General features: G+C 50.5%; 1 protein-coding gene across 2 annotated transcripts in view; it reads left to right on the forward strand.

Annotated features, from left to right (window-relative positions):
* Positions 1–7510: 7510 nt before the first annotated feature.
* Positions 7511–26410, forward strand: part of DBNL (drebrin like) — a 71359-nt gene continuing 52459 nt past the window's right edge. Inside the window, exon 1 of one of the 2 annotated variants that reach the window (XM_075346259.1) lies at positions 7511–7684. In XM_075346259.1, the coding sequence (XP_075202374.1) occupies positions 7602–7684 (83 nt within the window). In that variant the 5' untranslated portion in view covers positions 7511–7601. The remainder of the gene's footprint in view (positions 7685–26410) is intronic. The other variant, XM_075346257.1, reaches the window with a different exon arrangement.

Raw genomic sequence — 26410 nt, forward strand, 5'->3', positions numbered from 1 at the left:
CAGTAAGTGACACATCGCTGGAATCAGGGTCTCTGTCTCTACATCATGCTGCTCTCAGATGGGAGAGCAAAAACCTGGTGACAGATTCCCTTTAAGTCCTCATTTGTATATCTATGAACACAAATTTCTGAAGAATAGAAAGACAGAAGATATAAAGGTTTTGATGGATTTACATTTGAAATACCTTCATGCCGATATACAGTATGTAGTTTTGGAGGGTTGATCTTACTGATCTATTTCCTTTAAAATTGGGGGTAAAATTGGAGAATTATGGGAGATTTAAGGTTGAGGGCGAGAAGCTGAGGAAAAAGTCACCCACATAAAACACTGAGCTCAGTCATGCATTCTTGTGTTTTCAATGGGGAGAAAGCCGCTGCCAGACAGCTTTGGCAGTGACTTTTCTCCCCAAGGAGTTGAGCATTTAAATTCAACCAGTCCAATTATGTCAGGGCAGAAGAAGTCAGAGCAGAATTGGAGGCCCCCATACATATTAGATGCACTGCTAATTGCCGCCATATTGGTCAGTTCAACTGACTTTATTGTGTATAGGGGCTTATATGTGTATAGGGGCCTAGACATTTATGTGTTCAAACCAGGAAAAGCATTTCTTATCTGCAACAAAAGAAAGTCATTTATAGAGTAAAATCACATTTAGGCATCCGTGAATCACGTACGTGTTCAATCAGTGGTTTTCATGAATAAAACAAATATCTAGTAAAGTCTATGGTGCTGTTCACATGTCTGTGTCTGTTTTTGTGGATTCACAACTTTGGGACTATAGAATTGTGAATCTTCACAGTGTGCACACTGCCCATTGTCAGGATTCTCTAGTGCTGAGAGCAGCAGGTGTGTGACATGCATTCACGTGGCCTCTAGACTCCCTAGCCTCGGTCAATAAAGATACATTGATTGAAACCGGACACATCTAGAGAGAGTGTGGCCAGAAGTATGCAAATCACATACTTTTAGTCACATGACTGCCCTCTCTCGACACTGGAGAATCCTGAGAGTGAGCAGTGTGTGCGCAGTGAAGATTCACAAGTTTGCAGTTACCATAGAGTGACTGCAAACTTGAACCCCAAGCCTGGACAAACCCTTTAGGCTCTGTGCGCACTGGGAAATGGAATTTTCTTGAGAAAATTCCGCATGCTCTCAAAGATTACCGCACCCGCGGTAAAAAAACGCAGGAAACTGCACCCGAAAACCGCATGCGGTTTGCTGCGGTTTTACCGCGGTATTGCCGTGGTTTTGCCGCGTGCGGGTTGGGATGTGCTTTATTGCATTCAATGCAATAAAGCACATTGAAGAAAAAAAAAAAAAGTCATTTAATCCTGAGATAGTAGATAGATAGACAGAAGAATAGATAGAGGGATAGATAGATAGACAGACAGATAGAGGGATAGATAGATAGATAGATAGAGGGGTAGATAGATAGATAGATAGATAGATAGACAGATCGCTGCATTTCCCACGGTCGGCAGTGAGTTCACATTACCGGCCGTGGGAAATGACCGGTAATTACCTCTGCTGTCTGCTGCTTTCATTCAGCGCTGTGTCTGTGACAGTCGCGGCTGGATGTAAGCAGCGCAGGACCTGTGGATTACGCCGGAGCGGTGGATTACGTCGGAGCTTTGGTGCGGGAGGGGTTAATAAAATGGTGAACGAGGCTTGTTTGTTTTATTTAAAATAAAGGATTTTTCGGTGTCTGTGTTTTATTCACTTTACTTACGGGTTGATCATGTCAGCTGTCACATAGACGCTGCCATGATCAAGCCTGGAGTTAATGGCGGTGGTCCCCCACCATCATTAACCCCTTGTATTACCTTGCTGCCACTGCTACACGGTGGCAAGAAGAGCCGAGGACACGCCGGCATTGCCGCATATTGCATGCGACAGTGCCGGGGCAGCTGCGGCTGATATTCTCGGCTGGGGAGGGGGAATGAGGCGGGGGACATTAACCCTGCCCCTCTCCCTCCCCAGCCTGAGAATACCGGGCCGCTGCTGTGTGCTTACCTCGGCTGGACGGTAAATATGCAGCGGAGCCCACGTTCTTTGTTTTCTATATTTCCGTTTTCTTTCTATGTGTGTTCTATGTGTCTGTGTCTGTGTTCTATGTCTGTGATGTCTGTGTGTGTGTGTGATCTGTGTGTGTTTACTCTGCACGGCTTCCTCTTCCTGTAATGACATCACTTCCCTGCAAACCGCAGACAAGCGATGCACATTACCGGAGGTAAATCGCGAAATACCGCAGGGAATAACGCAGGAAAACGCAGTGAACCGCACAGAATTTGCTGCCTGCGTTATTCCCTGCGGGATTTCATGATTAACATTGGAGTCAATGGAGTGAAATCCCGCAGCGATGTGCGGAAAAGAATTGACATGCACTTGTTTTTGCTGCGGGATTCCCGCAGCAAAACATGCAGCTGTCAAATTCCGCCCAGTGCGCACAGGATTTTTTTTCTCCATAGGATTTGCTGGTGATTCACTGCAGAGATGTTATGAACATTTTCTGCAGCGAAACATGCAGCAAATCCGCGGAAAATCCGCGGCAAAATCCGGTAAGTGCGCACATAGCCTTAAAGGTAAATTGTTGAGTTTGATGAGCCACTTCCCTTCCTTGAGAATGATTTATTGACAGCCTCTCTTTTAAACAAGTTAGCTTTGAAATCATTTGTGTTTCTGGGATCTCTGAAATTCATGCAGAATTAAAGATGCACTCCCATCTAAGTTTTTGTCCTCTTATTATATTGCACTCATCATATTATATATCAATGTGTACTTACAATTGCCCATTTTGACTTTCTTCTGAGTTAATTCTTCTCTTTTTCCTTTTCTCTGCTCTGTGTAGAAAGTGGAAGTCTCTTTTCCCTGCATGAATCATCCACCTCTTCAAACCCTGACCCACCATCTCACTCCTCCCCCGCCAAGGACTTTTGGAGTGATGACCCATACAGGGAAAATAAACTTCCTGTTTCTACATAGAGCATAGAAGGATTCAGCCAGTCTGTTAATAATCGTTAAAAATCATGTGATGTCATAGACCTATTGGAAAAAGGAGGAATTAACTGGGTAGAAAGGCAAAATGAGCAATTATCAGCACATAGTGCTATATAATATGATGACTGCAATCTATTAAGAGTATAAAAATGATGGGAATGATTCTTTAAAGAAAAGTATATGCAGGGCTATCACATACATTAGCACCTGAGCTGTGGGGACACTCTAAAGAGACAGAAATTTCCTAATAAATTCTCAATGTAGACTTTTTACTTAAGGAATAAAATAAGAGCAAAAACTGGACAGTTTTGACCTGGTGACAGGTCCTCTTAAAGGAGACATAGATAAGACTTTGGGGTGTCTTGCACAAGTAACCAGGAAGAAGGAGAATATAGGTGATAAATGTATTAGGTGGTCAGACTGCTGGAAACCACACAGAATAGAAGAACGGAGATCTTTGGGAGCTGTGGTCATGTATTCACTCCACCCCCATAGAAGTTACTGCAACAGTGGTCACACATGTACATTTCAGCTTCATTCACTTGGTCTTGGAGACCTTTGTCTTCCTGATTAGTGGAGGTCTCGGTGGTTGAAGGCCCAGAAATCACACGTTTATCACCTTTTCTGTGGTTTCTTATATATGTTCTTCTTCAATGTGGGAGGGTTCACGGCACCAATATTTCAAGTAGGCCCTCACCTCAGACATTATTACGGCATCCTCTATTTTGTTCAGGGAGTGGAGGATGATCTGCATGAGAAAATGGAAGACGTCCTATTCTGGTCTTCAAAAACAATACCATCTGTGTGCTGTTTGTTTTTCATTGACCGGTTGTTTGGAGATGCCTCCCTTCCAACACTCTTGCACCCCTCCAATCTATCCTAAACTCTGCGGCCCGCTTAATCCACCTCTCCCCTCGCTACTCCCCAGCCTCGCCACTCTGCCAATCCCTTCACTGGCTTCCCATTGCCCAACGACTCCAGTTCAAAACATTAACTATGACATACAAAGCCATGCACAACCTGTCTCCTCCCTACATCTGTGACCTAGTCTCCCGGTACCTACCTGCACGCAACCTCAGATCCTCACAAGATTCCTTCTCTGCTCCTCTCTTATCTCCTCTTCCCACAATCGCGTACAAGATTTCTCCCGTGCATCCCCCATACTCTGGAACGCTCTACCTCAGCACATCAGACTCTCCCCTACCGTGGAAAGATTCAAGAGGAACCTCAAGACCCACCTCTTCCACCAAGCCTACAACCTACAATAGCCCTCAGTCCAGTACACCACTGCGCAACCAGCTCTGTCCTCACCTATTATATCCTCACCCATTCCCTGTAGACTGTGAGCCCTCGCGGGCAGGGTCCTCTCTCCTCCTATACCAGTCTGTTTTGTATTGTTAATGATTGTTGTACGTATACCCTCTCTCACTTGTAAAGCGCCATGGAATAAATGGCGCTATAATAATAATAATAAATAATAATAATAATAATACCCGGGAAACCCTCTCTTTTTCACCTTTTTATAATTTAATCACAACATAAATCACTTTTACTAAGGTCTATCCTTTAACAACATGAAGATTCACCATTTTGATGCAGATTCGACAACAAAATCTACCTAAATCCACATTTGAATAGGAGAAAGCACCTTAGTGAACAGGCCGTGGTGTTTTTTCCCTGCATATTTTTTAACTAGTGGTAGATTTTTTTTATTTTTTGGCGAATTCCTGTGCGCAAGGTTAGGTTCACTTCACAATGATGGGTTTTTATACTGATTTAAAGCAGATCTGTTTTAAAATCCACAACAAAAACGTTTTCGAATAATCTCTGGCTAGGCTAGGTATAATATGACACTTATTGGAAAAGAAAAGCTCCAAAATCTCGTCAGATGAACAGCAAAATGGATTGAATGGGAAGTGCATTCAAAGAGTATTTGAAGCATTTTTTTTAGTGGATCCAGACAAAAATTCTACTCAAAAACTCTGTGGGAACCTGTGTAAAATTTACTGAAAAGTCCACTTGTCTAAGCACGAGCCTTCTGTATGTATAGATTATTATTATTTATTATTATTAGCGCCATTTATTCCATGGTGCTTTACAAGTGAAAAAGGTCATGCATAGACATGAACAATACAAGGCCCAGACTGGTACAGGAAGAAAGAGGACCCTGCCCACGAGGGCTCACAGTCTACAGAAAGAGAGATGACCCTGCCCGCGAGGGCTCACAGTCTACAGGAGGAGAAAAGACCCTGCCCATCAGGGCTCACAGTCTACAGGAGGAGAGAGGACCCTGCCCATGAGGGCTCACAGTCTACAGGAGGAGAGAAGACCCTGCCCATGAGGGCTCACAGTCTACAGGAGTGGAGAAGACCCTGCCCATGAGGGCTCACAGTCTACAGGAGGAGAGAAGACCCTGCCCATGAGGCCTCACAGTCTACAGGAGGAGAGAGGACCCTGCCCATGAGGGCTCACAGTCTACAGGAGGAGAGAAGACCCTGCCCATGAGGGCTCACAGTCTACAGGAGGAGAGAGGACCCTGCCCATGAGGGCTCACAGTCTACTGGAGGAGAGAGGACCCTGCCCATGAGGGCTCACAGTCTACAGGAGGAGAGAGGACCCTGCCCTCGAGGGCTCACAGTCTACAGGAGGAGAGAGGACCCTGCCCATGAGGGCTCACAGTCTACTGGAGGAGAGAGGACCCTGCCCATGAGGGCTCACAGTCTACAGGAGGAGAGAGGACCCTGCCCTCGAGGGCTCACAGTCTACAGGAGGAGAGAAGACCCTGCCCATGAGGGCTCACAGTCTACAGGAGGAGAGAGGACCCTGCCCATGAGGGCTCACAGTCTACAGGAGGAGAGAGGACCCTGCCCTTGAGGGCTCACAGTCTACAGGAGGAGAGAAGACCCTGCCCATGAGGGCTCACAGTCTACAGGAGGAGAGAGGACCCTGCCCGTGAGGGCTTACAGTCCACAGGAGGAGAGAGGACCCTGCCCGTGAGGGCTCACAGTTTACAGGAGGAGAACTGACCCTGCCCGTGAGGGCTCAGTCTACAAGGGATGGGTGAGGGGACAGTAGGTGAGGGTAGAGCTGGTTGCAGAGGTGGTGTACTGGTCTGAGAGTTATTGTAGGCTGTAGGCTTGTCGGGAAAGGTGGATTCTCAGGTTCCTTTTAAACGATAGTTGAGAGTCTGATATGCTGGGGTAGAGCGTTCCAGAGTATGGGGGAGGTACGAGATAAATCTTGTATGTGATTGTGGGAAGAGGAGATAAGAGGAGAGGAGATAAAGAGATCTTGTGAGGATCGGCGGTTGCGTGCATGTAGGGACCAGAAGGCTAGGTCACAGATGTATGGAGGAGACAGGTAGTGGATGTCTTTGTAGGTCATAGTTAGGGTTTTGAACTGGAGTCTTTGGGCAATGGGAAACCAGTGAAGGGATTGGAAGTGTGGCAATGCCAGGGAATAGCGAGTGGAGAGGTGCATTAATTGGGCCCCAGAGCTTAGGATAGATTGGAGGGGTACAAGTATGTTGGAAGGGAGGCCACAGAGCAGAAGGTTGCAGTAGTCCAGACAGGAGATATTAAGGGCATGCACTAGTGTTTTTGCTGATTCTTGGTTAAGAATCTATCATTAATTATTAGATTATAATTTTTCTAGACAGTAAATGTAATGTTTACATGGGACAATGTGCTGCCGAGAACAAGCCAAAATACCATTTTACCCGCCGAACGTTTCGCTTATACGGGTGATTTCTGGCATGTTTCGACAGGCTGATTATTTGGAAACAGGGGGTTTTAAAGCTTTTTTTTTGTCCCCACCATTTTTTGCAGCCTTTCAAGTTTGTATCAGGTTCAAAGAGGAATCCACCTAAAATTAATGACATCTCTTTTTTTCCCATTTGGAGGGTGTTTCAAAACTCCGTTGTAAACAAAAATGCTCTAAAAAAACGCCTCAAAGTGGATTTGTACACTGAAATGAATGAGAAGAGTGCTGAGAAAGTATTTGAAGCAGTTTTTGGTGAGAATGTTGAAGTGGCTCGGCTTAAACATACCCTAATAACTGATCACTGAGGATGCAGTCTATCATTCGATGTTATCAGCCACTCAAGAATGCCTCAAAGTGGATTTTACATTGCAATGAATGGGAAGAGTGTTGAGAAAGTATTTGAAGCAGTTTTTGAGATGAATGTTGAAACAGATCGGCTTAAAAATACCCTAATGCAGTCTATTATTCGACGTTATCAGCCACTCAAGAACAGGAAGTGGGTGACTGATCTGAGGTCCTTGTCTCTGTTTGCTCATTGTAGTCCCTCTATATTTCCATACATCTCAGTGATGTTAGCAGGTCTCTACTGCTTGCAGTGTTTAGTTGTAGATATTAATATACAAAGTGCTGCTGATATTCATGGAGGAAATGCAGAAACAATAGGAGAGACAGGAAAGGGAACAGAAAGCATTTCTACAAGGTGACTCATGAGGGAGTTCTCCGTGCGGCCAGCAGATGGCGCTGCCCGGGGAGGAGCACAAGGAGGAAGCGGCGGCGGCGGGCGCAGTGTGCAGAGCAGGGTGCAGGCTGGAGGAAGTGCCGGGGAGCAGGGACTACACAACATGGCTGTGAACCTCAGCAAGAATGGAGCTGCTCTGCAGGCCGCCTACAAGGACGTGGTGGACGGGAAGACGAAGACTGACTGGTGAGTGCCTGCAGGGGGTGTGGACAGGCTGCAGCACTGCATACCCTGCCTGGAGCTGGGACTACAGAGCCCAGCATTCCCAGCAAACAGCTGCAGGGCATGCTGACACTTGTGGTTCCGTAATGGTTGCTTCCTATATTGCTGTCCTCCTGCAGTCAGCATTGTGGTAGGATGGTGATATAATAGTGGCGCTATAATAATCAATATTAATAATAATAATAATAATGTACAGCCTGCACCTCTATTGCTAGTGAAGAACTACAACCCCCAGAAGGCTCTGTCCCTTGCAATTGACTTATGTTGTACCACTCCTGCTGCACCCATGTGAATGAATGGGCAACCGCATATTATATAGTTGCTATAAGTCTTCACTCCCCCCAAAAAATAAAAAAAAATGGAACCCCTATTTTATGCCTTGCCAGCATCACCGCTCAGCGATGAGATACCATTAATCCTGCGCCTGGAAGACCACGGAGAGAAAAGGGATACGTGCTTATCACTTATATTTTTTAAATTCCTTCTTGAGGCTGAATAACCCCCTTTTTAAATGTTGTCATTTTCCATTAGATTGCACAAAACAGAACCCCCCCCCCTCTGTCCTTATAAATACAGTATTCGTAGGTGGGGTCCTCTGCTGGCAGCCCCCTCTGTGCTTCCGATGTATGTAACTGAGTGATGCTGCATTTCCCCGGGGGATTCTTATGTCTGGATGTGGCTTGGAAAAGCAAAAATTGGGTGCAGGGGGCGTCTTCCTAACACAACCATCTTTTGGTTAGGATGGGCTATTTGTTAATGTCCAGCTGCCACAATTACAAGGGTCGCTCCCAATGCAGCACATTGTCCCCAATCCAGAGCATATGGGATAATTTACTGATGGGACCCCCGCAATCCTGACAATAGAGCTCTGCAGACCCTTGTTGGATCAGAAGTGCTCATGGTCTGCTCCATTCATTGTCTATTTGGCTGCTAGAGAAATCGGAGTACAGTGCTTCGGTATTCCCAGCCGTTCCATAGACAATGAATGGAGCGCCGGATGAGCATGAGCAACTGCTCCAAAAAGGGACTGCATAGCAGAGTTCTTGGAATTGTTGGGGGTCCCAGCAGTCAAACCCTGAGTGACTAGTAAGTTATTTCCTGTCCTACGGACAGGGAATAACTTACTAATTGTGTTAGATTTGTGCAGCCACTTGTGGCCCCCATTAACTATCATTAATTGAAATATGACCACAATATTGCGATTCTAGGGCGCGTGGCCACAGATCAGTGTTGTCCTCACGTAGTTTTTTTATTATTGACTTTAACTGCAGTAATTAACCCCCCCCGGTTTATTGTACCATGATTTACCATGGTGGTGGTGGCTGTGTACTCTCTAGAGACCCCCCCCCCCTTTATGATGTGTGTGGATATACACCCCCCTTGCCTGATTGTGGAGATACACCCCCCCCCCCCCTTGTTTGATTGTGGAGATACACCCCCCCCCCCCTTGTCTGATTGTGGAGATACACCCCCCCCCCCTTGTCTGATTGTGGAGATACACCCCCCCCCTTGTCTGATTGTGGAGATACACCCCCCCCCCTTGTCTGATTGTGGAGATACACCCCCCCCCCTTGTCTGATTGTGGAGATACACCCCCCCCCCTTGTCTGATTGTGGAGATACACCCCCCCCTTGTCTGATTGTGGAGATACACCCCCCCCCTTGTCTGATTGTGGAGATACACCCCCCCCCCCCTTGTCTGATTGTGGAGATACACCCCCCCCTTGTCTGATTGTGGAGATACACCCCCCCCCCTTGTCTGATTGTGGAGATACACCCCCCCCCTTGTCTGATTGTGGAGATACACACCCCCCCCCCTTGTCTGATTGTGGAGATACACCCCCCCCCCCTTGTCTGATTGTGGAGATACACCCCCCCCCCTTGTCTGATTGTGGAGATACACCCCCCCCCTTGTCTGATTGTGGAGATACACCCCCCCCCCTTGTCTGATTGTGGAGATACACCCCCCCCCTTGTCTGATTGTGGAGATACACCCCCCCCCCCTTGTCTGATTGTGGAGATACACCCCCCCCCCTTGTCTGATTGTGGAGATACACCCCCCCCCCCTTGTCTGATTGTGGAGATACACCCCCCCCCCTTGTCTGATTGTGGAGATACACCCCCCCCCCCTTGTCTGATTGTGGAGATACACCCCCCCCCCTTGTCTGATTGTGGAGATACACCCCCCCCCCCTTGTCTGATTGTGGAGATACACCCCCCCCCTTGTCTGATTGTGGAGATACACCCCCCCCCCCCCTTGTCTGATTGTGGAGATACACCCCCCCCCCCTTGTCTGATTGTGGAGATACACCCCCCCCCCTTGTCTGATTGTGGAGATACACACCCCACCCCCCCCCCCTTGTCTGATTGTGGAGATACACCCCCCCCCCCCCTTGTCTGATTGTGGAGATACACCCCCCCCCCTTGTCTGATTGTGGAGATACACCCCCCCCCCTTGTCTGATTGTGGAGATACACCCCCCCCCTTGTCTGATTGTGGAGATACACCCCCCCCCCCTTGTCTGATTGTGGAGATACACCCCCCCCCCCCCTTGTCTGATTGTGGAGATACACCCCCCCCCCCCCCCTTGTCTGATTGTGGAGATACACCCCCCCCCTTGTCTGATTGTGGAGATACACCCCCCCCCCCTTGTCTGATTGTGGAGATACACCCCCCCCCCCTTGTCTGATTGTGGAGATACACCCCCCCCCCTTGTCTGATTGTGGAGATACACACCCCACCCCCCCCCCCTTGTCTGATTGTGGAGATACACCCCCCCCCCCCCCTTGTCTGATTGTGGAGATACACCCCCCCCCCTTGTCTGATTGTGGAGATACACCCCCCCCCCCCTTGTCTGATTGTGGAGATACACCCCCCCCCCCTTGTCTGATTGTGGAGATACACCCCCCCCCCCTTGTCTGATTGTGGAGATACACCCCCCCCCCCCCCTTGTCTGATTGTGGAGATACACCCCCCCCCCCCCCCTTGTCTGATTGTGGAGATACACCCCCCCCCTTGTCTGATTGTGGAGATACACCCCCCCCCCCTTGTCTGATTGTGGAGATACACCCCCCCCCCTTGTCTGATTGTGGAGATACACCCCCCCCCCCTTGTCTGATTGTGGAGATACACCCCCCCCCCCTTGTCTGATTGTGGAGATACACCCCCCCCCCCTTGTCTGATTGTGGAGATACACCCCCCCCCCCCCCTTGTCTGATTGTGGAGATACACCCCCCCCCCCCCTTGTCTGATTGTGGAGATACACCCCCCCCCCCCTGTCTGATTGTGGAGATACACCCCCCCCCCCTTGTCTGATTGTGGAGATACACCCCCCCCCCCCTTGTCTGATTGTGGAGATACACCCCCCCCCCCCTTGTCTGATTGTGGAGATACACCCCCCCCCCCCTTGTCTGATTGTGGAGATACACCCCCCCCCCCCCTTGTCTGATTGTGGAGATACACCCCCCCCCCTTGTCTGATTGTGGAGATACACCCCCCCCCCCCTTGTCTGATTGTGGAGATACACCCCCCCCCCCTTGTCTGATTGTGGAGATACACCCCCCCCCCCTTGTCTGATTGTGGAGATACACCCCCCCCCCCCTTGTCTGATTGTGGAGATACACCCCCCCCCCCCCCTTGTCTGATTGTGGAGATACACCCCCCCCCCTTGTCTGATTGTGGAGATACACCCCCCCCCCCTTGTCTGATTGTGGAGATACACCCCCCCCCCCTTGTCTGATTGTGGAGATACACCCCCCCCCCCTTGTCTGATTGTGGAGATACACCCCCCCCCCCCTTGTCTGATTGTGGAGATACACCCCCCCCCCCCCTTGTCTGATTGTGGAGATACACCCCCCCCCCCCTGTCTGATTGTGGAGATACACCCCCCCCCCCTTGTCTGAATGTGGAGATACACCCCTCCCCCCCCCCTTGTCTGATTGTGGAGATACACCCCCCCCCCCCCTTGTCTGATTGTGGAGATACACCCCCCCCCCCCCTTGTCTGATTGTGGAGATACACCCCCCCCCCCCTTGTCTGATTGTGGAGATACACCCCCCCCCCTTGTCTGATTGTGGAGATACACCCCCCCCCCCCCCCTTGTCTGATTGTGGAGATACACCCCCCCCCCCCCCCTTGTCTGATTGTGGAGATACACCCCCCCCCCCCCTTGTCTGATTGTGGAGATACACCCCCCCCCTTGTCTGATTGTGGAGATACACCCCCCCCCTTGTCTGATTGTGGAGATACACCCCCCCCCCCCTTGTCTGATTGTGGAGATACACCCCCCCCCCCCCCCCCTTGTCTGATTGTGGAGATACACCCCCCCCCCCTTGTCTGATTGTGGAGATACACCCCCCCCCCCCCTTGTCTGATTGTGGAGATACACCCCCCCCCCCTTGTCTGATTGTGGAGATACACACCCCCCCCCCCCCCCCCCCTTGTCTGATTGTGGAGATACACCCCCCCCCCCCTTGTCTGATTGTGGAGATACACCACCCCCCCCTTGTCTGATTGTGGAGATACACCCCCCCCCCCCCCTTGTCTGATTGTGGAGATACACCCCCCCCCCCCCCCCTTGTCTGATTGTGGAGATACACCACCCCCCCCCTTGTCTGATTGTGGAGATACACCCCTCCCCCCCCCCTTGTCTGATTGTGGAGATACACCACCTCCCCCCCCCCTTGTCTGATTGTGGAGATACACCACCTCCCCCCCCCCTTGTCTGATTGTGGAGATACACCACCCCCCCCCCCCCCCTTGTCTGATTGTGGAGATACACCACCCCCCCCCCCCCTTGTCTGATTGTGGAGATACACCCCCCCCCCCCCCCCTTGTCTGATTGTGGAGATACACCACCCCCCCCCCCCTTGTCTGATTGTGGAGATACACCCCCCCCCCCCCTTGTCTGATTGTGGAGATACACCCCCCCCCCCCCCTTGTCTGATTGTGGAGATACACCCCCCCCCCCCCCCCCCCTTGTCTGATTGTGGAGATACACCCCCCCCCCCCCCCCCCCTTGTCTGATTGTGGAGATACACCCCCCCCCCCCCCCCCCCCTTGTCTGATTGTGGAGATACACCCCCCCCCCCCCCCCCTTGTCTGATTGTGGAGATACACCCCCCCCCCCCCCCCCTTGTCTGATTGTGGAGATACACCCCCCCCCCCCCCCTTGTCTGATTGTGGAGATACACCCCCCCCCTTGTCTGATTGTGGAGATACACCACCCCCTCCCCCCTTGTCTGATTGTGGAGATATATATCCCCGAATCAGAAACAGAGGTACAGTATGCCCCCATAGAGTTCTAAGGGTACTGCTTACATTTTCCTGTGGAGCATTAATACCGCCATGTGTATGCCGCCATCTAGTGATATGCAAATGTGGATAGCACATCAAAAGAGTTCCTGATTCATTCCCCACTCGCCGGCGTCCACAGTTTAGTCACCTCTAAATGACATATAAATAGTCATAATCTCCTCATTAAAGCTGTGAGGATGATAGGAGCGTGACAGAGGGATCCTGTACGGCAGGACGCACCAGAAATGCAGCATGGCCGTCTTGGGTGGAGCGCGCCACATTTATACAATAATTCTGCAAATTTTGGGGGACTAGGTCACATAGGACAAAAGTGGATGTGGCTTGTAGGTCACCGTTATTAGATGTATTTAGGAACCGAAAGATCTGTGAGATTACTGCGAAATCTACCCATTGTGTGCATGCTTCATATAGAAGGGTCTGTACAGGATACGAGCTCGATATCTCCTCACAATCTGGCCCAGGACCAAACCCCAGCGTGCGTCCCACCCGTGTAATTACATGTTAGCAGTGCACTGCTGCCTGTTACCCGACCGCCCTGCATGCTGCGTTCTTAAAGGGATACTCCACCTAGAAATGAATAGGCCTGTCCGTCTCCGAGGCCCCACACACATGGCATAGACGCTCTGTGCCGCCACATAGTGCTCTGTGCCGCCACATAGTGCTCTGTGCCGCCACATAGTGCTCTGTGCCGCCACATAGTGCTCTGTGCCGCCACATAGTGCTCTGTGCCGCCACATAGTGCTCTGTGCCGCCACATAGTGCTCTGTGCCGCCACATAGTGCTCTGTGCCGCCACATAGTGCTCTGTGCCGCCACATAGTGCTCTGTGCCGCCACATAGTGCTCTGTGCCGCCACATAGTGCTCTGTGCCGCCACATAGTGCTCTGTGCCGCCACATAGTGCTCTGTGCCGCCACATAGTGCTCTGTGCCGCCACATAGTGCTCTGTGCCGCCACATAGTGCTCTGTGCCGCCACATAGTGCTCTGTGCCGCCACATAGTGCTCTGTGCCGCCACATAGTGCTCTGTGCCGCCACATAGTGCTCTGTGCCGCCACATAGTGCTCTGTGCCGCCACATAGTGCTCTGTGCCGCCACATAGTGCTCTGTGCCGCCACATAGTGCTCTGTGCCGCCACATAGTGCTCTGTGCCGCCACATAGTGCTCTGTGCTGCACTCATATCTCCATTAGAAGCAGTACTTCTAGGGAAGGACACCGCCATAGTTCTGTGTCTCCGACTTTACGTTGGACAAAAATGGTGGTGAAGTGTTGGTTCGTAGGCACATCCCCAGTAATGGCTCGCTCACAAGACATATTGCTGCAAATACACCTGGAAAACAGCTGGCTACCATTGGAGGCTAATAAAGATGAGCCACACTAGCCATTGGCTAGAGACCTCCACATACCGACTCATTGGCTGACATTTAGCTTGTATTTATAGGCAGTCTAAATTTCCGCCTTGATGGATGTTCCTGCATGTTGGGCCGGAGAGGAACCATCGGATTCCCGGCTCTCGGTAGAATACATACCCAATAACCGCTGGGCTTCCAAAGGCAACTGCTTCGCACGGCAGGCAACAGCATCTCTCCACTCCGGGAGTGGAAAATGAGGTGCGGCGCAACACCTTTAAGATTTTCTTCATGTTTAACCCAAAACAAACAAGCAGAGGACCTTCCCAAAAGCGATGGTTGCAAGTGGAAAAGACAGGCCTTGTGCCCATGTGGTGTTTTTTTTTTGCGTTTTTTTTTCATACATTTTTCCTTACTTATTTTAAATAATAAAAGCAAGGAAAAACATCCCAGCAAAGTCTACGAGAGTCATGACCTGCTGTGCACACGCTGCTTCTTTTTTCCTTGCAGATTTTGTTACTGAAAAAAGAAGCAGCGAGTCAATTGTATCTGCGTTTTATTTTCTGCGTTTCTATAATCCCTTGTAAAGCTTTATCACTACAGATGATTATACCACAGCACTTCGCCTCACACACTGTGCATACAGCATGGTCTGTGAGGCTCTCCATAGCTCAGTAACCTAGGGTCCTCATGGTGATGACTAAAGGCCCGTTACACGCTACGATATATTGGGCGATATGTCGTCGGGGTCACGTCGCTAATGACGCACATCGGGCATCGTTTGACATATCGTAGCGTGTGACAGCTACGAGCGACTGTGAACGAGCAGAAATGCTCCTTATCGTTGCTCGTTGACACGTCGCTCATTTTCAAAAAATCGATCGTCCTTCTGCGCGCCGGTTGTTCATCTTTCCCAGGGCAGCACACATCGCTCCATATGACACCCAGGGAACGATGAACACAGCTTACCTGCGTCCCGCCGTCAATGCGGAAGGAAGGAGGTGAGCGAGATGTTACGTCCCGCTCATCTCCGCCCCTCTGCTTCTATTGGCCGGCCGCTGTGTGATGTCGCTGTGACGCCGAACGTCCCTCCCCCTTCAGGAAGAGGATGTTCACCGCCCACAGCGAGGTCGTTTGGAATGTAAGTACATGTGACGGTGGTTAACTACTTTGTGCGACACGGGCAACAAATTGCCCGTGCCGCACAATTGATGGAGGCAGGTGCGCTCGCACGATTAATTGCAGCGTGTAAAGCGGCCTTAAGGGTTACTTTGGCAACGATCGGGCCCCTGTGATTGCATTACAGGGCCCCAATCGCCCGGGAGAGGTAAGCGATTCCTCTCACTGCCTTCTGAAAGCTTCAATCGCACTGATCGCAGCATACGGTGGGTTAAACTGCCGGGAGCGGCGTGGGCACTGAGATCTCGGTCTCAGCTATAACATCAGCCGGAGATCCGGCAGTGATCGAAGGTGTACAGCACCTGAATATCCAGTACTGGAAAAAAAGCACAAAAAGAAACAGGAAAAAATGCACAAACGTAATAAAAAACGCATGGTTTTTTTTTCAGGTTCCCTTTTTCCTGCCAAAACATGCTTTTTTGGGTGCAGAAAAGAAGCCCATAAAGCAACGTGTGCACAGAGCCTTAGTTTGCTTGGCTGTCACCGTAGTCTGAGCTGGGCCCCTTCTTCTACATGTATCAGCACTGAAATGGGATCGTTCACTTTTGACATCCAGAATAGCACAGCACTATAATTTTATCAATATTTCAGGGCCCAGTGCACCCTAATAATCAATTACACTTAAGTAGTGTTCCTAGTATTTGTCCAGTTGTGCATGTGTAGCGACTCTGAAGCCATCAGGAGCTACAAGGAACTGCATCCTGGATAGGGCCTACCCCCAGGGACCCAGAAGACCAGTGCCGGTAACAGCAAAACATTCATTTTAATCCCTGTTTTTCCCCATTCCCAAAGACTGGTGACAGACTAGGGTTGGACCCAATGGATGGCCACCTAGGGGTGGAGCCGATCCAGTCCACTAGACGACAACCAGCGGGGAGGGGTGAGACAGTCAGTAAGTGGAAGTGAGAGGGGACGGATGTAACCGCATTGACAGGAGAGTGTAACGGTGACCTGAGGGCCCAGGCGTGTGGTTGCCGGTGGAGTACTCCAGGAACCATAGTACCGACGAGGTACAGAACCTAGGTCAGGCAAACGCTCCAGGCAGACCTGATAAAATCTGCACAGTGAGGGAATCATCCAGGACCTCACTGGCCGTAAAGTTCGGGACACAGTAGCAACGGGAGAACCAGGGAACAGGACCTGAGAATCTGATCCCACAGGGTTCATGCTACCTGTTATACGGACTAAGACAGAACCAGGAGAGGACCTCCAGACGCTCCAAGCCACGGAGACCCACCAACTAGAGACAGGTGCAGAGGAAGAAAGCCACCAGGTCACCACACCGGCACTGGGACTAAGGGGACCAGAGGTAAGGACCAGCCTCCATCGGGTTGTCAGCCATAACAACAGTGTGAGGAAAGAAACCAGTTACACTGCAATCCCTTGTGTGGTCTACATTCTTTCCACGCCCAACAACATCTGTCCCCTGGGGCCTGGCCCTACTTGTGGAGGGCCCAACATCCAGGCTGCCACCAACACCAGCCCCAGTAGTGAGAATTGTGCAGCGGCGGCTCCACCTAAATAGCCGCAACCCACAAGTGGCATCATGACAAAAACTTTATCAATCCCCTGTAAATATACAACTTTTTAAAGCGACCCCCAGGGTCATGGAACCGGGCAACAGCCACCCGGTGAACTGTCCCAATAAGTACACCACCCCGGACTGAGTACCCCATAGCCCTGGGGCAAAACACATGTATCACACTGGAGCACGACCATCGCTCAATACTACAGTGGATGGTGGGCTGCACGGCTCTCTCCGGTTTCCTTCAGGCACAGGACACTTGCTCTTTTGACATCTCTGCAGTTGTTGTAATCGCTTTGTGCTGTTTTGAGGAAATAATATTTCTATTAAATAGGAAATGGCGATCTGTAGGAAGTGACTATTAACCCTCTGTATCATCCTTTCCACCGTCCTGTACGTGTCGTCATGATGTGCCCCCAATACATGTAAAGAATCAGGAAGCACAAGGTTGTGGCCACACTCCTTAAAATTGCCTTTAAATTCGGGGATAATGGTGCGGGACTGAGGGGCTTTCAGGTTATGGTAAACACTTGGATGATTCCAGTGAGTCTAGAAATTGAGACTAAAAGTAGATGTGCCCCCTATCAAATGTATATTTTAAAGCAGTTGTCCATCATTGGTCCAAGTAGGAGACAAAATGTAAAAAAAAGCCAATACTCCTGTCCTGGGACCACCCCCAATCCTCAGTCGTTAATGCTGAGTTCCCCAACCGGTCTGTTGGAATCAACATCCAAAGGGGGTGACGCATAAGTGCTGCAGCCAGTTAGTGGCCCCCAGTCTTGCATGTTGATACCAGCAGCTAGTGGGGAACACCGTTCTGAACATGTAGGATCGTCGTTAGTCCAGGAGATGTTTTTTTCTTTGTCGCTCTATTGGGAGACCCAGACAATTGGGTGTATAGCTTCTGCCTCCGGAGGCCGCACAAAGTATTACACTCAAAAGTGTTAAGCCCCTCCCCTTCTGCCTATACACCCCCCGTGCTCCCACGGGCTCCTCAGTTTTTTGCTTTGTGCGAAGGAGGTCAGACACGCACAGCACAGCTCCACAGTTTAGTCAGCAGCAGCTGCTGACTATGTCGGTTGGAAGAAAAGTGGGCCCATATAGGGCCCCCAGCATGCTCCCTTCTCACCCCACTCTTGTCGGCGGTGTTGTTAAGGTTGAGGTATCCATTGCGGGTACAGAGGCTGGAGCCCACATGCTGCTTTCCTTCCCCATCCCCCTCAGGGCTCTGGGTGAAGTGGGATCCTATCGGTCTCCAGGCACTGAGACCGTGCTTCATCCACAACTCCTGTGGAGCCTGCTGGATAGGATCCGGGTACCGTTCAGGGACATGGCCCTGCTACGTGAAGGTACTCTGTATCCCTGTGTGGACCGCGCACGGCAACACCTCAGCTTTGCTGGGTGTGCTAGTGCACCCGGAACCGCGGCACTGACCGGGTTAAACTGTGCCATTACACACTCAGCGTCGCTGAGTGTGTTTATATGTAGGGGCTACCGCGCTAACCGCCGCTGCCATGGGAAACTGCGGCGCGGCTGGGACTTGTAGTTCGCCGGGGACTTCGGCGTCGGCCGCGCTTTTACGGCGGCCACGCTTATACTCGAGTCCCCGGCTTGCTTGCGGCCTAGTTTCCCTTTCTCCCGCCCTCAGCCCTGACAGGCAGGGGAAGGGCGGGACGCTGCACGGAACGAGCAGCACTGAGGGCTGGAGTATGATTTCCATATTCCACCCCCCTCACTGTGCACAGTGTGAGCACCTCGGCCACGGCTCCCTCCTCTCGTCAGGACGCCGCAGCCATTTCCTGTCAGCTCCTACGACGCTGCAGAGAGGGACAAACCCTGGGAGACCCAGACACGGTCTCTGGTGGCCTCATAACCGCTTTAGGCGGATGGTAAGCAGCACCTGTGGTGCTAGCCCCATGGTGCTGTAGTGTATTGATACATTATTTGTTTATAGTATATATTTTACACTGTATGAGCACAGTTCATTCTGGCTATATACCCTATTGTGTTACTCAGGGCGCCCACAAAAGGCAGGGGTGCCAAAACACAGGCTTATTATGCTGCCTGCGTCGCTTGTACGACCCAGCTGCCGGCAGGTTCCATTGACCCTCATTGTGTGCATTGTTGGGCCCCTGTGACAATTCTTCAGCCAGGGCCCCTGCTAAGAGGGGCCCAGGGGGAAGCCACCTGTTGACACTGTCCTAGTGACGGGGACGGAGTTTGCAAAACTCTCTGAGACTATGGCTAAGATACTAGAAGCCTTGCAGTCCAGGCCGGTATCTCAGCAAAGGGACTCTGTTGAATCATTGTCCCCTGGCCCCCCTCAGTTGGACCAAGTCCTCCCGGGGTATCTCATACATCCCAGGCTGAGGGTTCTGACTTAGACCCCAGCCCCAGACCGACTAAGTGGGCTCGCTTAGAATTTCCCTCGACATCATATTGTTCAGGGTCTCAGCGGGGGGAATCTCTGGTTGATGATGCGCAGCTGATCAGGATTCTGATCCTGAGGGCGCTCTCAATCTTAATACTCCAGACGGGGACGCCATAGTGAACGTTCTTATTGCGTCCATCGATCAAATGCTGGATATTTCTCCCTCAGCTCCTCCGGCGGAGGAGTCAGCTTCTCATACACCGAGTATGTTTCTAGACCACTCTGATTTCAGAGAGGCACTCCAGAATCATCATGCTTGTCCAGATAAGCGTTTTTCTAAGCGCCTTAAGGATACACGTTATCTTTTTTCCCCTGACGTGGTTAAAGGTTGGACTCAGTGTCCCATAGTGGATCCTCCAATCTCCAGACTGGCGGCTAGATCCATACTTGCAGTGGAAGAGGGGGCCTCGCTCAAAGATGCCAATGACAGGCAGATGGAGCTCTGGATGAAATCCATCTATGAAGCTATCGGAGCTTCTTTTGCCCCAGCATTCGCAGCCGTATGGGCGCTACAAGCTATCTCAGCAGGTCAAGCGCAAATTGAAGCAGCCACATGCACGGCCGCGCCACAAGTGGCATCCATTACCACACAGACCTCGGCAATTGCGTCTTACGCTATTATTGCTGTCCTGGACTCTGCGAGCCGTACGGCGGTCGCGGCCGCCAATTCGGTGGTACTCCGCAGGGCCTGGTGGCTACGGGAATGGAAGGCAGATTCGGTTTCCAAAAAAGCGCTTAACCAGTTTGCCAATTTCTGGCGACAGGCTGTTTGGCGAGCGTCTGGATGAAACATCAACCAATCCAAGGGAAAGGATACATCCTTACCCCAGCCCAAACAGAACATACCCCAACAGAGGAGAGGGCAGTCGAGGTTTCGGTCCTTTCAGGGCGCGGGCAGGTCCCAATTCTCCTCGTCCAAAAGGTCTCAGAAAGGACAAAGGAACTCTGATGCATGGCGGTCTAAGTCACGTCCTTAAAGGGCCACCGGAGGCGCCGCTAACAAAGCGGCTTCCTCATGACTTTCGACCTCCTCTAGTAGCATCCTCGGTCGGTGGCAGGCTCTCCCGCTTTTGCGACACCTGGCTGCCACAAATAAAAGACCGCTGGGTGAGAGACATTCTGTCTCACGGTTACAAGATAGAGTTCACCTCTCGTCCCCCGACTCGATTCTTCAGGTCATCCCCGCCTCCCTAGCGAGCCGAGGCTCTTCTGCAGGCGCTGCGCACTCTGAAGGCAGAAGGAGTGGTGATCCCGGTTCCTCTTCAGTAACTGAGCCACGGTTTTTACTCCAACTTGTTTGTGGTCCCAAAGGAGGACGGGTCTTTCCGCCCGGTCCTGGACCTGAAACTGCTCAACAAACATGTAAAAACCAGACGGTTCAGGATGGAATCCCTCCGCTCCGTCATCGCCTCAATGTCCCAAGGAGATTTCCTTGCATCGATCGATATCAAAGATGCTTATCTCCACGTACCGATTGCTCCAGAGCACCAGCGCTTCTTGCGCTTCGCCATAGGAAACGAACACTTGCAATTCGTGGCACTGCCGTTCAGGCTGGCAACAGCCCCACGGGTTTTTACCAAGGTTATGGCTACTGTAGTAGCGCTCCTACACTCGCAGGGTCACTCGGTGATCCAGTACTTGGATGCTGATCAAGGCACCCTCTCAAGAGGCATGCCAACGCAGTCTCGACGCTTCCCTGAAGACTCTCCAGGGTTTCGGGTGGATCATCAATTTTCCAAAGTCAAATCTGACACCGGCCCACTCGCTGACATATCTTGGTATGGAGTTTCATACCCTCTCAGCGATAGTGAAGCTTCCGCTGTTCAAGCAGTAGTCACTTCAGAAAGGGGTACAATCGCTCCTTCAAGGCCAGTCACACCCCTTGAGGCGCCTCATGCACTTCCTGGGGAAGATGGTGGCAGCAATGGAGGCAGTCCCTTTCGCGCAGTTTCACCTGCGTCCTCTTCAATGGGACATCCTACGCAAATGGGACAGGAAGACGACGTCCCTCGACAGGACAGTCTCCCTCTCTCAGGCGACCAGAGCTTCCCTTCGGTGGTGGCTTCTTCCCACTTCATTATCGAAGGGGAAATCCTTCCTTCCCCCATCCTGGGAAGTAGTCACGACGGACGCGAGTCTGTCAGGGTGGGGAGCGGTTTTTCTCCACCACAGGGCTCAGGGTACGTGGACCCAGCAAGAGTCCTCGCTTCAGATCAATGTTCTGGAAATAAGGGCAGTGTATCTTGCCCAGAAAGCGTTCCAGCAGTGGCTGGAGGGCAAGCAGATCCGAATTCAGTCGGACAATTCCACAGCGGTGGCATACATCAACCACCAAGGCGGCACACGCAGCCGGCAAGCCTTCCAGGAAGTCCGGCGGATTTTGATGTGGGTGGAAGCCACGGCATCCGCCATATCCGCAGTTCACATCCCAGGCGTGGTAAACTGGGAAGCAGATTATCTCAGTTGCCAGGGCATGGACGCAGGGGAATGGTCCCTTCACCCGGACGTGTTTCAGGAGATCTGTTGCTGCTGGGGGATGCCGGACGTCGACCTCATGGCGTCCCGGCACAACAACAAGATACCAATGTTCATGGCACGGTCTCAAGATCCCAGAGCTCTGGCGGCAGATGCCTTAGTTCAGGATTGGTCGCAGTTTTCAGCTCCCTTATGTGTTTCCTCCGCTGGCACTGTTGCCCAGAGTGTTACGCAAGATCAGGATCGACTGCCGCCGCGCCATCCTCGTCGCTCCAGACTGGCCAAGGAGGTCGTGGTACCCGGATCTGTGGCATCTCACGGTCGGCCAACCGTGGACACTACCAGACCGAACAGACTTGCTATCTCGAGGGCCGTTTTTCCATCTGAATTCTGCGGCCCTCAACCTGACTGGGTGGCCATTGAGTCCTGGATCCTAGCGTCTTCAGGGTTATCTCAAGACGTCATTGCCACTATGAGACAGGCTAGGAAACCAACGTCCGCCAAGATCTTTCACAGGATGTGAAAAAAAAATTTCTGTCATGGTGCTCCGTTCAGGGTTTTTCTCCCTGGCCATTTGCATTACCTACTTTTCTGTCCTTCCTTCAATCTGGACTGGAAAAGGGTTTGTCGCTCGGCTCCCTTAAGGGACAAGTCTCAGCGCTCTCTGTGTTTTTCCAGAAGCGCCTAGCCAGACTTCCACAGGTACGCACGTTCCTGCAGGGGGTTTGTCACATCGTCCCTCCGTACAAGCGGCCGTTAGAACCCTGGGATCTAAACAGGGTTCTGATGGTTCTTCAGAAACCACCATTCGAGCCAATGAGAGATATTTCCCTCTCACGACTTTCGCAGAAAGTGGTTTTTCTTGTAGCAGTCACTTCTCTTCGGAGAGTGTCTGAGCTAGCAGCATTGTCGTGCAAAGCCCCTTTCCTGGTGTTCACCAGGACAAGGTGGTTCTACGTCCGGTTCCGGATTTTCTCCCTAAGGTGGTATCCCCCTTTCATCTCAATCAGGATATCTCCTTACCCTCTTTTTGTCCTCATCCAGTTCACCAATGTGAAAAGGATTTGCACTTGTTAGATTTGGTGAGAGCACTCAGACTCTACATTTCTCGTACGGCGCCACTGCGCCGCTCGGATGCACTCTTTGTCCTTGTCGCTGGCCAGCGTAAAGGGTCATAGGCTTCCAAATCAACCCTGGTTCGGTGGATCAAGGAGCCAATTATCGAAGCTTACCGTTCGGCTGGGCTTCCGGTTCCCTCAGGGCTGAAGGCCCACTCTACCAGAGCCGTGGGCGCGTCCTGGGCTTTGAGGCACCAGGCTACGGCTCAGCAGGTGTGTCAGGCGGCTACCTGGTCGAGCCTGCACACTTTCAGAAAGCACTATCAGGTGCATACCTATGCTTCGGCGGATGCCAGCCTAGGTAGACGAGTCCTTCAGGCGGCGGTTGCCCACCTGTAGGAAAGGGCCGTTTTACGGCTCTCTTACGAGGTATTAATTTACCCACCCAGGGACTGCTTTTGGACGTCCCAATTGTCTGGGTCTCCCAATAGAGCGACAAAGAAGAAGGGAATTTTGTTTACTTACCGTAAATTCCTTTTCTTCTAGCTCTAATTGGGAGACCCAGCACCCGCCCTGTTTTTTTGTGTACACATGTTGTTCATGTTGAATGGTTTCAGTTCTCCGATATTCCTTCGGATTGAAGTTACTTTAAACCAGTTTATAATTCTTTTTCCTCCTTCTTGCTTTTGCACCAAAACTGAGGAGCCCGTGGGAGCACGGGGGGTGTATAGGCAGAAGGGGAGGGGCTTAACACTTTTGAGTGTAATACTTTGTGCGGCCTCCGGAGGCAGAAGCTATACACCCAATTGTCTGGGTCTCCCAATTAGAGCTAGAAGAAAAGGAATTTACGATAAGTAAACAAAATTCCCTTCTTTTTTTTCTCTCTACTTCACTGGTCAGTGCCGAGACCCCCAAACGGTCTGCTAGAATCAACATCCAAAGGAAGCGACACATAAGTACTGCAGCCATTTAGTGGCCCCAGTCTTGCATGTTGATACCAGCAGTCAGTGGGGAGCACAGTTCTGAACATGGAGGATCATCGTTAGTCCATGAGGTAAGTTTTTTTTTTTTTTTTTTTTTTTTCCCACCTCACTGGTCCCTTTTAATAAGGTGTTGTTCAATAATGAGAAACCTATTTAAAGGGAATCTGTCACCAGGTTTTTCCCTATTAAACCAAAAATATCAGCAGCTCCTGGGCCGCATTCTAGGAAGGTGCACTTTGTTGCATACCCCTAAAAGAACTTTATAAAATCTTACTGTTTCCTATGCAAATGAGTTTGGTTGGCCAGATCTCGCGCAGGCGCATTTCGCTGTGCCCCTATCGCGGGGTTAAGCATAAAGTTTCCCTTGTGTGAGCGCTGTGTATGACCTCGCCAGCGTCGTCATCGTACCCGCTCATAATCTCGCGCCTGCGCAACTACATCACCGGCGCTCGCGCGAGGGAAGCTTTATACTCAGCCCTGCGATGGGGTCACAGCGAAATGCGCCTGCGCAATACTCCAGCAGCGTGGGGCGGCATCATCCACGTAAATCATGACTGGGGGACGGTGAACAGCGGCAGGAGTGGGGACAGGAGTCGAATTAGAGCCTGCCCATCTGGCCAACCAAACACATTTGTATAGGAAACGGTAAGATTTCATAAAGTTCTTTTAGGGGTCTGCAAGGGGGGTCAGCAACAAGGTGCACCTTCATAGAATACAGCCCAGGAGCTGCAGAAGGGGATATTTTTGGTTTAATAGGGAAAACACTGATGATAGGTTCCCTTTAAGGTGTTAATGAATTACCAGAAACTAGATGTTTTGATCTGTGGTGGTCCATGTGCTGAGACCCCACTGACTTGCTAAAATAAAGAATTTGAAGTATTCAGCTGAAGATGCACTCAGACTTGAAACCCCCTCTGATCAAAAGTAGCTTTTAGCGTTAAATGTCAATAGAATCAACAACCATAAGAAGCTTTCTACTATACGTTATAAATGAAATCTGTTTCTTTCTCCACTTATGAGCCACTTCTTTCTGTTTCCTACCATTTCCATTCATTCTGAAATATTCATTTTGGTCAAAACAAGATGGTGTGCCGGCTTATTGAGCGATCTGATTGCACCTCCTTGTTATTGCTTTCTAGTAGGTGTTTTTCGCCTCATTGCTGGATTCACATCTACACTGCTCAGTGCTGCTGTATAATATCTGTCATGCCGCTTCTGAGGGAGACAGGAGAGCAGGACTTCTTCTTGTCTGTGCAGGTGCTGTGTACGGGAGATATCTTGGCAGCTGGTCTCTACTCACCAGCTCAGAAACGATAATAAAAAATAGAGAGAATCTGCAGAGGGGAAAGCTGCTCAAAAATACAGAATACAAGTCATTTAATGGCCATAAATAGTGTTATTCCTCATTTCCACCCACACACAGGAAAGATGAAGAGTGACCTGAAATCACAGGAACATTTTTAGAAAATTTGTCATACTTTAATAGTTTATCTGCTGAACCGATCACCGTAGAATAGTTTCCGTATATCTGATATACGATGTGCTGTGTAGACTGTGGTCAGCTTTACTCCATTGCATCTGAAATAAAAAATTCAGCTAGTTAACAAATAATCATGATTAAAGGTAATCTGTCAGCAGGTTCTTGCTATGTAAGTTGAAGCCAGCATGCTTGTAAGGGTTAACACAGAAAGTTCAGGCATGCCTGTTATGTCACTGTCCTATCTGTTCTTTATTTGCTATGTTTGGTTAAGCAGCAGTACCCTTATCATTGCTGGGACTACAAGGCATGCGCCCATCAGACCAACGCCTCTTGCTGTGATTGACATCTCACAGTTTATGTACAATCTCTATAGAGAGCCTGTTGTGGGTGCAGACAGCTCTCTGGGCTCTGCTACATGTATACTTAGATTACAGCTGCAGCCAGTAATCTAAGTGATACATCGTTGGATTCAGAATCTCCTTGCCTACGCCGTGATGCTCAGATGACAGATTCACTCTAAGGCTCCCGTTTTGTAGTTGTAGGTCCTATACACACTGGTGTCTCTGGTTGTAGCCTAGTAGAGATTGGCAGCACCCACCGAGTTGGTATTGGTCTTGTAATAATAATTTTATTCATTTATATAGCGCTGTTAATTCCACAGCGCTTTACATACATTTGCAACACTGTCCCCATTGGGGCTCACAATCTAAATTCCCTATCAGTATGTCTTTGGAGTGTGGGAGGAAACCCACGCAAACACGGGGAGAACATGCAAACTCCTTGCAGATGTTGTCCTTGGTGGGATTTGAACCCAGGACCCCAGCGCTGCAAGACTGCAGTGCTAACCACTGAGCCACTGTGCCGCCCAATCTGCAGTATATCCAGTAGGAAAGCAAA

Source organism: Anomaloglossus baeobatrachus, chromosome 4 (genome assembly GCF_048569485.1).
Source record: "Anomaloglossus baeobatrachus isolate aAnoBae1 chromosome 4, aAnoBae1.hap1, whole genome shotgun sequence".
NCBI lineage: Eukaryota > Metazoa > Chordata > Amphibia > Anura > Aromobatidae > Anomaloglossus > Anomaloglossus baeobatrachus.